The following is a 14,040-nucleotide window of genomic DNA, read 5'->3' as shown; positions in this document are numbered from 1 at the left end:
TAAAATAGAAACTTTGACCTAACCAAATTCTAGCTTCATGTTCACTGTGATGGATTCTCTCGCTCTGGGGAAGTTGTTTTTCATGCTGTACAAGAATGAATGGCAGCAAATGGCTTCTCATTGCCATGTTTCGCTGTTTTTACCTGTTCGAGTGTGTTTCTTTTATGCATTGTAAGGCGACCTTGGGTGTCCTGAAAGGCGCCCTCAAATAAAATGTATTATTATTATTCATATTATTCTTCTTCTGAAGGCAGGAAAACAAGCGCTGACATCTCCAACTATGCTGACTGTGTGCAGAAGAACAAGGGAGAATGTAAAGGAGAGGAGCAAGCTGGATGATTGGCTGAAACTTAAAAAAAAAACACCTTGAAGTGTCTCTTTAAATCCACCTCTGTGCTGTTTCTAATGGTTATGCAACCCTCTGTTGTGCAGGACGCCCTTTTCTTGCACCCTAGCACACTTGACAGTAGGCAGTTTCGATGCTTCTCCCCCCCGAGTCTTCAGACAGGTGTTTACTCGTCCGGGAAACAACTCTGGACAGGGTGACGGAGAGGCAGGCGGGTTCAGGTACACTATGAGCTAAGACCTGAAGCATCCCTCTTCCTCTGCCTGTTGATGGAAACAGATCCATTTCCAAGATAAGTGACAGTTTGCCAGGCGGAGCGAATGAGAGGAGAGGAGGGAGCAGTTATGTTTCCATGCAGCTGTCAAGCTAATTTTACACAAACTTTTGAAATGTTGTAAAGAAAATAAAATCTGAATTAGAGGTGCTTCCCTCAGCTCGGTTGAAGTGAATAAATCGGCTTCCTCATTGTCAGAAATGCACATTCAGGAGAAAAATGGGAGAGTCTTTCAAGAATTGATTAGTATTGGGAACGTTATTCTTCTTTAGTGTCAGCCAATATTGGCCATATTTCATGCTGTCTGAAGAAAATAACAAAGAAATACACTTGGCAATATTCTAATGCACCAACTATTCGCCATACAAAATACAAGTTATATATGAGCAGGTTTGACATTTCTGGCGGTCGTGGTGGACAGATATATTTTACACACATTTCAGGACGTCCAAAGCCACTTTTGAGCTGTTGTGCAATGTAACTGAACCAGTTGTGCCAACCCTACATCATTATATTTTCAACAAATCAATTTCCATCAAAATGTATCACACAATTTCTTTATTGAGCAAAAAACTTGTCCGTTTCCAGCAAGTATAAAAACTTTTTTTTGGCGGTATTGAGGGTATTTTATCAAATTGTGCCGTCTCCATTCAGCTTTTATATTTCAATAAGTAATAATTTGCAGAAAAATACTTGAGATTTTAGGAGCAATACAAGGGAGAGATGGAGAGACAAATATGAATAATACGTTCATCATTCAGTATCATTCAGTAATATCTGATAGCTCAGTCTGTGAAGGTGTTATCATTTTGTCAAGCAAAGACTTAAAGGGGGGGATATCCTAGGATGTGGCAATTCTTAGTATTTATGATGATTTTGGTTCCTGGAGGTGTGAAGTAAGACTTAAGTTTGCCTAAAAGAAGGGACGAGTGAGAGAGATAACTATACCTATAACTATCCTATATTTCATATTTTCAATTCAAAGCAACAATTCTACAATTATCTCCAAAATAAATGTGGTTATAACTGCTGATTGTTTTGAAATTGTATAACTTCGGCGACAATGTTTCTGTTTAGCAGTCATGCCACTAAAGTAATGGATACTGATGTTGAAAGAGAGAGAGAGAGAGTGAGAGAGAGAGAGAGAGAGAGAGGTTATGACTGACTGGGCCCCTCAATGTGATCTCAGTCATCTAATACCTTGTGGTATTTGTTGTGTTTGTCCTTTGGGTTTGCTTCTACAAGGTAACAGCAGAGAGAGGCAACCTGTCTCTCTGTTTACTTAGTCAGCTGAGAGAACAAGAGGAGAGGAAGAGGAGGAGGAGGAGGAGGAAGAGGAGGAGGGTTTACAGACTTACAGTCCCCTCCGGCTACTTTCACCTCTCTGTTTTCCTCCTCCTCTTACACTCCTTTCTCTTTCATGTCACCGCTGTCACGGAAAAGCCACGCAACTGCAATTTTGGTGTCACTGGTGTGTTGAGTGAGGTCGCTTTGTGAGCCTTGGGCTCTGGGAACTTGTTAAAGCCAGTGAGTTTGTACCACACTGTATAAATGCAAAAATAAATGGCAGGCAAGCAGAAAACGAGCATTATTTTCTCCACACCATAAAAGAAATCCTTACTTTTTTGCAGATGTTGTTGTGGTTTTTGTCCGACAACAATAGTATTCTGTTGGGGCCCTTGTTTTATCCTTTCTTCTTCTTCCTTCTCTTCTCTTCTCTTCTCCTCTGCTTCCTCTCTTTTCTAAGTCTTCTTTCCTATTGAATTATTTTTTCTTTCAGTTTCTCCCTCTCATTTTCTTACCCGTTTCCTTCCTCCCTCCGTCCCTCTCCATCATCTTAGCAACGTCACTCTTATCAAAAACAACCCTCTACCAATGCAGTTCTGTTATCTAAGTCACAGACACCAGTTTAATCACATGATTCAATATAAAATGAATATCTGTTTTCCATATTAGGCAAACTGTTATCCAAGGCAATCTGTTTTCATATAAGGTGATCAGTTGTCAATAAATGGAGATCTGTTATCCATATAAAGCAATATGTCATCCTTATAAGGCAATCTTTTATCCATATAAGGCAATCTATTTTCCATATAAGACAGCCTGTTATCTATATAAGGTGACCTGTTTTCCGTATAAAACAGCCTATTATCCATATAAGCCGATCGGTTATCCGTACAAGGCGGTGTGAAACATTTTGTCTCCTCACAGTAAACAGCTTTCTCCTCTGTCAGTCGCTTCTTGATCTTTAATTAACCAGGCAAGGTGACTAAGAACGCTTTCTCATTCACAGCTGAATTAGCAGGAGGAAGGAGGGAGACACGCAGACACACACTCACACTTGAGGATTAACCGCTTCTAAACAGTCTTGTCCTGTTGCCCGCTGCATCAGTTGGGGGTTCGGTGCCTTGCTCAAGGGAACGCTGTCTTTTTTGAAGGATGTGTTACATTCTCTGGCCAGATTTTCCCAGGCAGTTTAGGAATTCGAACCGTTGACCAAACCTTCAGGCTACCGCCACCACTTTTCTCTGACTGAGAGTGTGTTGTACCCACTGATGCAGTCTGTGTCATTTGTTTCTAAAGCACAGCACAGCCTGAAGCCAGTTTTTGTCACTTCCATGTTTTTTTTTTTAGCGTTCCTGTAAGCCCTGCCGATCAGAGGTTATGTAACAGTGTCAAGTCTAAACAATCAGACTTAGTGAATTAACAGAGTCTCTCCTGGCTCCACTGGCTTTGTCCAAATGGGGGCATGCCAGCAAAAACTACTGAATTATGGTTTACTGCCTGACTTTGAAATATTAGATCATTCAGTTGAGACAAGGAAATGTAAAAACCCAAATAAGAAGTCAAATCTATATTTTGTAGTCAAACTTTATTGGATTTGCATTAGTGTGTGTTGGGTCTGGCCACGACTGCAGCATTCCCCCATTCTGTTGAGATTATCACTATTGATTGATTGACAAGCATCACTATTGATTGTCACTGTATACCAACAATCATTGCCTCTGTGCTGTAATAATCGTTAATGATTGACATTATGTTGTAATTGCCACTATTGATTGACATTGTGTTTTAATCGTCACATTTGACTAACATTGTGATTTAATTGTTGTTTGTCATTGTGTTGTTTTTACCATTGATTGACAGTGTGTTGTAATCCCATCCACTTCCAGTGTTAAGGAGTGATTTATCCCTCCAGCTACCTTAGTTTATTAAGGGAAGTGTGTGTAAGTTGTGTGAACTTTGACCTCTCCCCAGGCTGCACAGAGCTAAAGCCACAGTTAGGATTAGTGTCATCTTCACTGGGTTACAGTCGTGGTTTAGGAAAGGAGAGACGATGGGTTTTACTAAGTTATGACTAACGAAGGAAAGAGGGAATCCAGGCCATGTTGATACACATAAGATGTGCTGTACTATAAATGTACTGTATGTACAACATGCAATATACTTCTCTGCATGTGTGTGTGTCTGTGTGTGTGTGATTTTTTCTGGCGCTGCTCTGTCGCCCTCTCTCAGCCTAGAAGTATGCATTTTCACAACCCAAGTGTGTGTTGAGGTCAGTTTCACAGCTGCTTCATTCCACTACCCATTTATAGCTTCAAGTGGCAATCCGCGAGATCCGCATCTTCTCATTTTGGCGACATCTTTGGTGCAAAGCGGCCACTGCTGTGGTGTTTCTGCACTGCACTTCCCAGACATCACTTGGCAATCAAACAGTGTGGCTTCCTTGGATTTTCTGGTGATGAAGATGATGGATTTCTGTTGAATGTTTTTGATTCTGAGGGACTGACACCAAAACTTGATGTGTACCTTTCATGTTTTAGATAGCTGCAACATTTTCTGGCATCAAACCTCATTGTAGCCGCACTGGAAATATCTCGACATGATGTCATCTGTGTTTGGCCAGTTATCCACAGGCATAAGAAAAATACACCAAACAACAAAATGAAATGCAAGATACATCGCTAATAGCTGGGTTTTTTTAACAGTGTTGAAGTGTTTTAGGGGGGATTTTTCCATTAAGTTTGCGATCCTTGGTCTCTCCTGTCCCACAGCCATTTTCTCTCCCTGTGGCAATGTGGAGAAAGCTGGTTTCTGCATAATATCATCTTAGTGATGATATTGTCACTTTAACGAATGTTTGAGGGCTGAGTGCTGTATGTATGTATGTATGTATGGTTGGAGAAGTGGGCGACAATATGTGTTTCTCAGTTGTGCTTCAGTGGGCAGCTGGCACTGTGGATTCTGCTATACTGAGTTTTGTTGTTGCTGCTGTTGTGTCTGTGTGTGGGGGTGAGTGGGAGCTGGTGGGTTTTAATGGAGTTTGATTTTTTTAATGGTGTTATTTTTATGTAAGCTGTTTCATTAAAGAACATCAAAAGTCAAAGTCTCACTATCTCTCTCTCTCTCTCCCTCTCTCTCTCTCCCCCCCCTCCAGGGTAACCGACTGCAGCCGAAAACTGAAGAATGTAAGTGATGCTTTTGGATTATAGTGGGATAATTTGTTTGTGTGCTAAATGCATGTTTGGATGGAGACTGTTATTATGGCCCTGTGCTGTAGCTGTTACTCTGTGCTTCTTTCTCTTTTCTTTTAGCTGCTCTTATCCTATCTGTTCCAGCTCTACCCATTCTGTTCATTCTAGCTCTACCTATTCTATCTATTCTACCTTTTCTCACTCCTATCCATTCTAGTTCTTTTTCAACCCGTTCTTACGCTACTTATTCTTATTTATCAATTTGAGCTCTTTCTGTTCTACTTACTCTGTCTCTACCTATTCTGGCTGTAACATTTCAATCTGCTCTACCTTTATCTATTCTATTTATTCTAGCTCAATCAATTCTACCTATTCGACCTTCTCTAGCTGTTTTTGCTCTATCTATTTTACCTTTATACCTATTCTGTCAATTCTGGCTCTATCTATTCTACATATTCCAACTCTACCTATTCTACCTACTCTACATATTCCGTCTTCTAGCTCTTTCTATTCTACCTATTCTAGCTCTACCCATTCTATCCTTTCTAGCTCTATTTCATCTTGTTTCAACCTATTCTATCTATATTATCTGTAACTATATTACTTCTAAATATAGTGTAACTCGACTACCTATTTTATCTATTCAAGTGCTACCTATTCTACCTGTGCTTATTCCATATATTCTACATAGTTTAGTTCTATCAGTTCTACCTATTCTAGCTCTCTGTCTATTTGCTATTCTGTCTCTCCTTTAATTATTCACATTCTTGCCCTAGTGCTGTCTATTTCTGTTCGCATGTCCCCCCCCCCCCCGCATCTTCCTCTCTATTTCTTCTATTGCTGCTTTAAGAAGTAGAAGGCGTAATGCAAGCCCCTCCCACTCTGCAGTCTCTCTCTCTCTCTCTCTCTCTCTCTCTCTCTGTCTCTCTCTCTCTCCCCTGCTTGGTGATGCTGTACTACACTGTGCAAGTCAGTGTGTTGGGCTGCAGCGCTGGACCGCTGTCGCTAACTGATTTAGCTGACTACACAGTGGGACTCTACATTACAACGCTGCATTAGCCAGTGTGTGCAGCGAGAGCAAACGGCCCGCAAACTCCCTGCAGCCAAAGCATCAGCTGGGAGCTGCAAGCTGCCCTGCAGACCCAGACTGTGGACTAGTCTCTGATAGCGAGCCGTCTCTGCAGCACATCACATATTCAAAGAAGAGGGAATTGCACCAAGAGGAATTTGCTGGTGTGGGCGAAAAAGGTGTTGTTGTTTTGCAAACAGATGGGACTTTGAAATAGAAAGAGGGCAATGTTTGGATGGGCGGAATATTGCTGGAGTCATGAAATGACCGCTTAACAGGTGCAGGTGTAAACAAGAAGGTACCTCTGTGTGTGTGTGTGTGTGTGTGTGTGTGTGTGTGTGTGTGTGTGTCTGTGTGTGTCTGTGTGTGTGCGTGCTGTGACTATGATGACTACTATAGAGGATTTGTATTTGTATGTACCCCTATAGGTGTATGGATTGTGAGCTTGCGTGTGTGTGTGTGTGTGTGTGTGTGTGTGTGTGCGTGTGTGTGTGTGTTTGTGCATGCTTGGGTTCATGCATGCCCTTGTGTATGGATCACTCTCAGGTGTGTGTGCACATGAAACAAAGAGGCAATTGTCCGTCTTCCGTGGAAACCTATTTGACAGGTCTTTCCACATGTGCCAGAGGAGACAGTTGCTGCTGTAACTGAGAAGGAGAAGTCAGTGTGCCGCCACACGTCGAGGACGCAGTCGGCCTTCCCTGTCAGGCCCATCATTTAGTTTCAGTCAGTCTAAATTCCACCGACGTGCTCTTAACCTCCGGTGCTCGTGTCCAAGTTTCGATTTTTTTTTTTAGGCGGTTTCCCACTGCACAAGTGTATTGTGTCTAAATCACACCGGCACAGTTGTGGTATGTGTTCCCATTGTGTTTTGTGCAGTTTGGATCGATATGGGTGTGCTAGAAGCGTGCTGATAAGCCACCCATATTTGGTGCTGGCACACTTTCAAAGGGTGCAGGCAGGGACGTTATTGTTATGCTGGTGATACACAAGCAACATACATACTGCTGCTCAGTATTCCAATGGAAAACCAAAGGGTGCCGATACTGTACCATAACCACAGTGGGCCTAGTAAGGCTGCAGCACAGTACTTGTACAGTGGAAAAAGTGTGCAGTGGAAGTAGCATCCATTTGAGACATGAGAGGAAACATTAACTGCTGTTTACATGCTGTTTACATCAAGATGCATGCATAAACTAAAAGTTTGCCACTAAGAGAATGAGGTTTTATATCCACATGTGAGTGGAGCTTAGGGATTACAGAGACTGTCTTGCAACTGGAGGGTCTGAGGGTCTGGTTTGAACCCCCATGATCCTGAGCATCCACCCTGCTGACGTGCCTTTGAGCAAGACACTGAATCCCTACCAGCTGCAGGGTTGCAGCTCAGTGTGGCTAACCCCTACACAGGCTACAAAAGATGAATTTCCCTTCAGGGATCAATAGAGCGTCACACAAAATGATTCTGAGGCTTATTCTGATAAGCAGACCAGTTAGTTGGCTCTTCCTAGCAGTGTGTTTGAACCTCAGATGTTGTTTACTTTGACAGTATGACTGAAATAAACACATTAAGGCACACTGAGCTCTAGCGCCGGTTGACATGGACACAGTAAATATAGCCGGGAACATTTTGCTAACAGTGCTAAAGGTGCAGCTCTGTGATCGCCATATGGCCGGAGTCAATCTGTGCATTTTGCATTTTCGGCATTTAGCTGACACCAGAGGGACTTACAGCGAACGCAAAAAGCTTCAATTCCGCGATCACATTACAACGTTACTTTACGACATTAGATTACAAGCATTACAAGGGCAAGGGTCAAAAGCACACACTCTTTCAACTGCTGATTCTACAGAGTGACTGTGTTTGAAGGAGATGAGATTGGCGTGGTCATTTATCCTGTCAGGGCTAAGCTAGCTAACAGGCGAATGTAAATCACTGTGGCCCCTAAAGGGACGCTGTGTGTTAGCAGGAGTGCCTTGACTGCGTTCAGGGCCAGAACAATGGCTCGGTCTTGTCTTGTTTGTGCAGGAAGCCTTAGCTACCACATAACTGATTGGTAAGGCGCTGGATCTAAATGACCAGGAAACCGGCTCGTATTGCATTGTGGGGCAGGATGAAAAGTGAAGGGAACAGAGCGGAGAATGGGTTCAAGTGTTTGCCTGATACATTCTTACCTACCTCCAAAATGACCATAATATTAGCTTACAAAACATAATTTTTTAGACATTTTCCTCATAGAACAGAGCAGAGAAAGGTTTCAAGGTTTTCAGGTTGCCTGCACTGCTGCATACCTCCACTTGATGCAATTTCACAGTTTGACTCTGAAACACATTAAATAATACCTAATAGTTAGGCATGTTTACTCATTTGTTGCCGCTGATTATTGTGTCATTGTGCTAGTCATCATATAACTTGGTTACACCCACTTAGGCTTCAAACAAACGGGCCAAGAGTAGTTCGTATGACGTGTTTTGTTTTGACAGTCTAATGGCTACAGTATGCCTGGACCCATGGTATCCATTATGAAGACTTATGACTGCTACTTAGGACTTAGGAACCTGAGTTTTCGTTTCGGAAGTCAGGATCGCTTGTGTTGCTGTCGTTTTAAGCAGGGAAATTGACTTACACCTAAATGGTTTGATACCAAAACACTATATATCCATTATGGAGAATAACTGCTTCCTGAAATGTAGTCCGAATTTTCATGAATAAAGATGATTACACCCGATGTTCTTAGGGTTGGCTAATAGCTAGTAACCAAACACACACTGACGTTATCATGTGGACATTACATGGACTTGTACAGAAGTTCAGTCTGTATATAAGTTGTGAGCAGAATGAGTGTGACTTGTAGATGAAACTGTATTCTCGTTGAGAAATTGGAAACCTGTAGAGATCATAGCCATATCATTCGTCATTTGGTGCTGGGATGGGCTGTGGACCGGTGTTTGCTCTGTTTTTCCTGTATTTATTTAGTCTGGTGGACATGATTGCTGGACCATGACATGCAAATATCACTGCAAACAGATGAAGTATTATCTTACGTTAAATGTCTGCCTGTGTTTTGTCCTTCCCAGGTTCTGATCACCATCTACTGGTTGGGTCGTGCTGCCAACGGCTGTACCTCCTACAACGGGCCCACGCTGGACCTGAAAGAGTTTGAGGGCCTGCTGTCACAGATGCGAAAGGTTCGTCAAGTTGTGCTGACCAGATACTTAGCTTTTGTCACCTGAAATCCCTTTATAAGACAGTAGGCTATAGATAAGAATAGTAACTGTTCCCAAACACAGATAATGCCGGTTTGTGTTACCTGTAATAGCATCAGCATAATGATAGTGCTGCTATCATTAGGAGGCATTTGTTCCCGTTCAACAGCATCAAGATGCTCCTCACAGAATCACATGATCGATTCACCCCCGACTCCCTTTCACTGTCCTTCCCCCCAGTTCTGTTTGCATTTCTGTCCTCTGCTGTCTCCCTCCACCCCTCTGGGCTGCTTTGCTGTGCATTAGTGGTTAGAGAGACTGTCCCGTAAGCAGAAGGTCACAGGTTTGATCCCTGCAATAACTATATGTCCAGTCAAAGCGACCTGGAGCAACACACACAGAAGCCCTACCTGCTCACTGACTCTAAATCGCTCTGGATGAGTACCTGCGATAGTAAATGCCTTCAGAAATAATATCAGGCAGTGAATTCTCTCTCTCTCTCTCTCTCTCTCCCTCTCCCCCTCTCTCTCTCCATCCTGGGTCCAGTGATCCAGTGATGACCTCAGTTCAGTTGGGCTCCAGTGTCAATCATGCGGACCTGGGTTCCTCCCCTTTCCAGACCCAAAGGGACAGAGAAAAGTTAGCCTTAGCAAACTCCCAAGACACACACACACACGCATACACACACACTTATTCACTGACAGCCACTCGTAACCATGATGTCATCCCTTTGCGATTTATTCCACGATGTGTTGTCCCTTCGCTATTCTATAAAACTGAGAAATCACCGCCAACTGAGCAAAATGGCTTTCCCAGATGTCCACACTTTGCAGTTGACCAAAACAAAGCCTTGTATCCATGAAACAAAAACGACAATAATAATAATAAAATGGGTTGAAAATATTTGGTCAGTTTGACAGTGTCAGTGTGACGCTCACTCATTATAAATTACGTTGGATAAGTGCATCAGCTAAGCTCTAAATGTAATGCAAGGTATATTAGTCTCTGCTCAACACAGTCTCATGCATTTTGTGAAATGATCATGAACTCTGAAACGTAGATTACATGTTGTGGACACAAATTATGTGAAGATTACGTTCCTCCACCAAGAAAGGATTATGTGACAATAACATGAATTGGACACGCCATTTTCACCTGCTTGGGCAAGTTTGGGCAAGTAAAACAACTTCTGTTACGGTTAGGATTAGGTGTAGGCAACAAAAACAATTTTGTTAAGGTTAGGATAAGCTTTTGGTAATGGCTAAATAAGAAAAACTTTCGCTGACATTGAAAACTTCAATCACAGTACTGTTGGGAATTGAACTCGGGTCGTCGGAGCGCTGTTAGGTAGAGAGAGAGAGAGAGAGAGAAGAAGAGGAGAGAGAAAGGAGGTGAGAGAGAAAAGGAAAGAGAGGAAGAGAGCGGCAGGTGAAGGATAGATATACTAACAACACAGATTTAAGGGGACCAAGAGAAAGAGAAGGGACGAGAAAGAGGCGGGTGAAAGAGATATGCATATATAGTATTACTTCTCCAAGAGGTTGAGTGCATGTTAGAGAAGGAGAGAAGTGAGAAACAAAAAACTGGTAGTAATAGAGACTGGTAGAAATTTAATACAGAGTTTATAGGAGGTTTGGGAGTTGCAAAACAGTGGGTATAGGGGTCGGGAGCAGGAAGTTCCTGTGGTAGACAGGAAAGGCCTTTCTCCACCTTCCACTGACATGCTTCAACTGGAGAGAGAGAGGAAGAGAGAGAAATATAGAGGTGAAGAGAGAGTAATAGAGAGGGATTTAAGGAAAGAAAATGATGATTGGAGCGGGGATAGAGGGAGAAAGAGAGTGAATCTAGAAAAGATAAGGGGAGCAAATGGGATTTTGAAGGCTCCAGGGATTTTGGAGGACTGCAGAAGTCGATAGTAAGGTGAAATGTACTGAGTCTTCAAAATATTTTGGACCACTTTTCCTTTCCAGGAAATAGACCTACCAGGTGAATCCAGGTGAAATGCAGGATCCTTTATTGATTTCACCTGTTAAATCCTCTATTAGATCAAGAAGATATAGATGAAGGCAATGACAAATTTGAAAGAAAGACATTTAAGCTAAAGGACATTTAAGAGACAACTAATAAATGGATTGTGCTGCTGAGTGCAGCTGAATATTCGGAAAGCGAACCACATATTTTGTTCACTCAGTGTGTTGCACCAGATATAATGTCTCTGTTTTTGTTTTTATACACACATTTGACACACATCTTTGTATCCTTGCTTGAAAATGTCTGTGTGTATGTGTGTGTGTGTGTGTGTGTCAGGAGGCGGAGGACGCAGAGAGCCCTAAACGCAGCATCCGGGACAGTGGCTACATCGACTGCTGGGACTCCGAGCGCAGCGACTCTCTCTCCCCGCCGCGCCACGGCCGCGAGGACTCCTTCGACAGCCTGGACTCCTTCGGCTCGCGCTCACGACAAACCCCGTCGCCGGACGTCCTGGTCGCCCGCGGCAGCAGCGATGGTAGGAAAAAAAAAAAAAAAACAGAGTCCAAGTCTGGCATTTTCTAACTGACTTTCCACTCTACACACTCATATAGAAGAGTACCAGTACTAGTTGTGATTGATTCTGATCTAGTGGTTGGAGAGACCCTCGGGTAACCGAAAGGTCGCAGGGTCGATCTCCTCAGCAGCCCATTGTGTTCATTAATCTCTTTAAGAAATTCAATACTGGCAATGCTGTGTTGTTTGGGCCAAGTCCTATAGATACAGTAGATGCAGTGTTGATAAATGAAGCGCTTCGAGCCTCTGGTGCTACTGTAGCAAAGCCTATTCTTCTGCTCCCTCTCTGTTTTTGCAGGATACGCCCATTGCTAGTCAAAGGCTATTTGAAAGAATAAACTGAATGATGTCATCAGGATGCCTTTTATATGAAGAGCTCCTTTTTCCAAATTGCCATGCATCCATTTTTGGAAATAAAAGATATTGCCTGAGGTTCACTGTTCGGTATCTATACAGTCTCTAAAAATGTTAGCATTTTATTAAGCAAGAACCAAAGGCTACGTTCACACCTCACGCCTTCATGCTTATTTCTGAATCGTTGCTCATATCTTGTGTTCATATCTATTCTAGGATGTAACCCATATCCAATACCAATATGAACTGACAACAATGTTGAAAAGACACACATGCACAGAGAGTAACAATAACAAAAGACATCACATCCATTTTTGTTTTGAACACATTTCAGTTACAGTATGTGCCTTCGAGTTTTGACTAAACTGAACCGTCCTTCCAAATACCGATCAAGTCGGCTATTTGACATTTTCCTGTCATTGTTGTGTCTTATTGTCTTCTGTGTTAACGCTGCTCAGATCCATGCGGTCCAGATCAGAATTGAAAAAATATTAGACTTCATGCAGCTTTTAGAAAAACAAAATTAGAAAGCATCGGGTCTGTGTCACATGTAAGGGAAACAAGAATTAGGACACTTTCAGCTGCAGTGTGAACGGAGCCTTTGTGAGACACTGATCCCTACCTGCTCAGTCGTCACTCTGCATAGGGGCATCAGATAAATGCCTAAAAATGGACATGGAAATGTAGTGGTAATTGATTGTACTGATATTAAAATGTTGTCTGACTCTGTTGAGCCATCCCTCCCTCCTCCATCCCTCTTCCCTCTCTTTCTCTCTCTCAGCCGAACAAACAAACATAGAGACAGGTTGCTTCCCTCTGCTGTTACCTTGTAAAAGCAAACCTGAAGGGTGAACACAACAGATTCCACAAGGTATTAGATCACTGAGATCACATTGAGGAGTCCCAGTCAGTCTTAACCTTTCCTTTCTGTCTTTCACGCTCTTTCCCTCTCTCAATTGCAATGGCAGTGTGTGATACTTTGCTGATCCCAATTGGGAAATTCCCCAGTTTTCTCCAAGGTCACAATTTTGAAAGAAGCACTTGTAGGACTTAATTCGAAAAACTTAGAAATTACAGGAAAGTACAGGATTAATGCTGTGCACTATATAGAAGCCATATAACCATGTTTACAGCTCAATTTTGTGCTGATTCGATCTTTAAAGCCATATTGATTATGGAGACAGTTGCATAATTCGTTTGAATTGAAAATATGTATTAAATAACCCCCCCTCCACTCCATTTTTCAGACAACCTACTATCTATTCATCTTTTTCTCCCTCCTCTCCTTCCCTGACTCCCCCCACGTCTCCCCAAAATTGCATGTTGCAGCAGAACAACTGCATTTCATTGTACAGTAATTTGATCTATTTCTGCATCCATGTGGATTGATCTATTTATGTATCCGTGTCGCTGTGCTTTTTCGTCCCTGCCGTCTCATGGTGACTGTAACATCCTTCAGCAGGGTCTTCCAGCTCTGCTGCTGACATCCGTACAAAAGCGTCTCTGTGTTGAGTGTTTGAGCCTGTTGTCCTGAGCTACAGCTCTTTGATGGCTCTCTTCAAGTGTGGGGCGGGATGAGTGACAGCAGAGGAGAGAGAGAGAGAGAGATGAAGCCACTTGACATAGGACGAGAGCGAGAGAAAGAGAAAGAGGTGGGGTTGGGGGTGGTATGAATGTAGATTTTTGGTCCGAGGCTTGACTGATCTGTTAATGACGACCGAAACTGTCAGCTTAAAGTGGGAGTGATGAGAGTTTGGGTTTTAGTTTCAGTTTT

At 42.6% G+C, this 14,040-nt stretch overlaps 1 protein-coding gene across 1 annotated transcript in view; it reads left to right on the top strand.

The window, feature by feature from the left end:
- Window positions 1–14,040, top strand: part of LOC139924975 (LIM and calponin homology domains-containing protein 1-like) — a 110,390-nt gene that overhangs the window by 57,688 nt on the left and 38,662 nt on the right. The window contains exons 5-7 of the mRNA XM_078289184.1: window positions 5,059–5,089; window positions 9,240–9,350; window positions 11,676–11,874. Coding sequence (XP_078145310.1) covers window positions 5,059–5,089; window positions 9,240–9,350; window positions 11,676–11,874 — 341 coding nt within the window. The remainder of the gene's footprint in view (window positions 1–5,058; window positions 5,090–9,239; window positions 9,351–11,675; window positions 11,875–14,040) is intronic.

This window comes from Centroberyx gerrardi, chromosome 16, assembly GCF_048128805.1.
Source record: "Centroberyx gerrardi isolate f3 chromosome 16, fCenGer3.hap1.cur.20231027, whole genome shotgun sequence".
NCBI classification, from domain to species: Eukaryota; Metazoa; Chordata; class Actinopteri; order Beryciformes; family Berycidae; genus Centroberyx; species Centroberyx gerrardi.
This window is presented reverse-complemented; position numbering and strand designations above follow the sequence as displayed.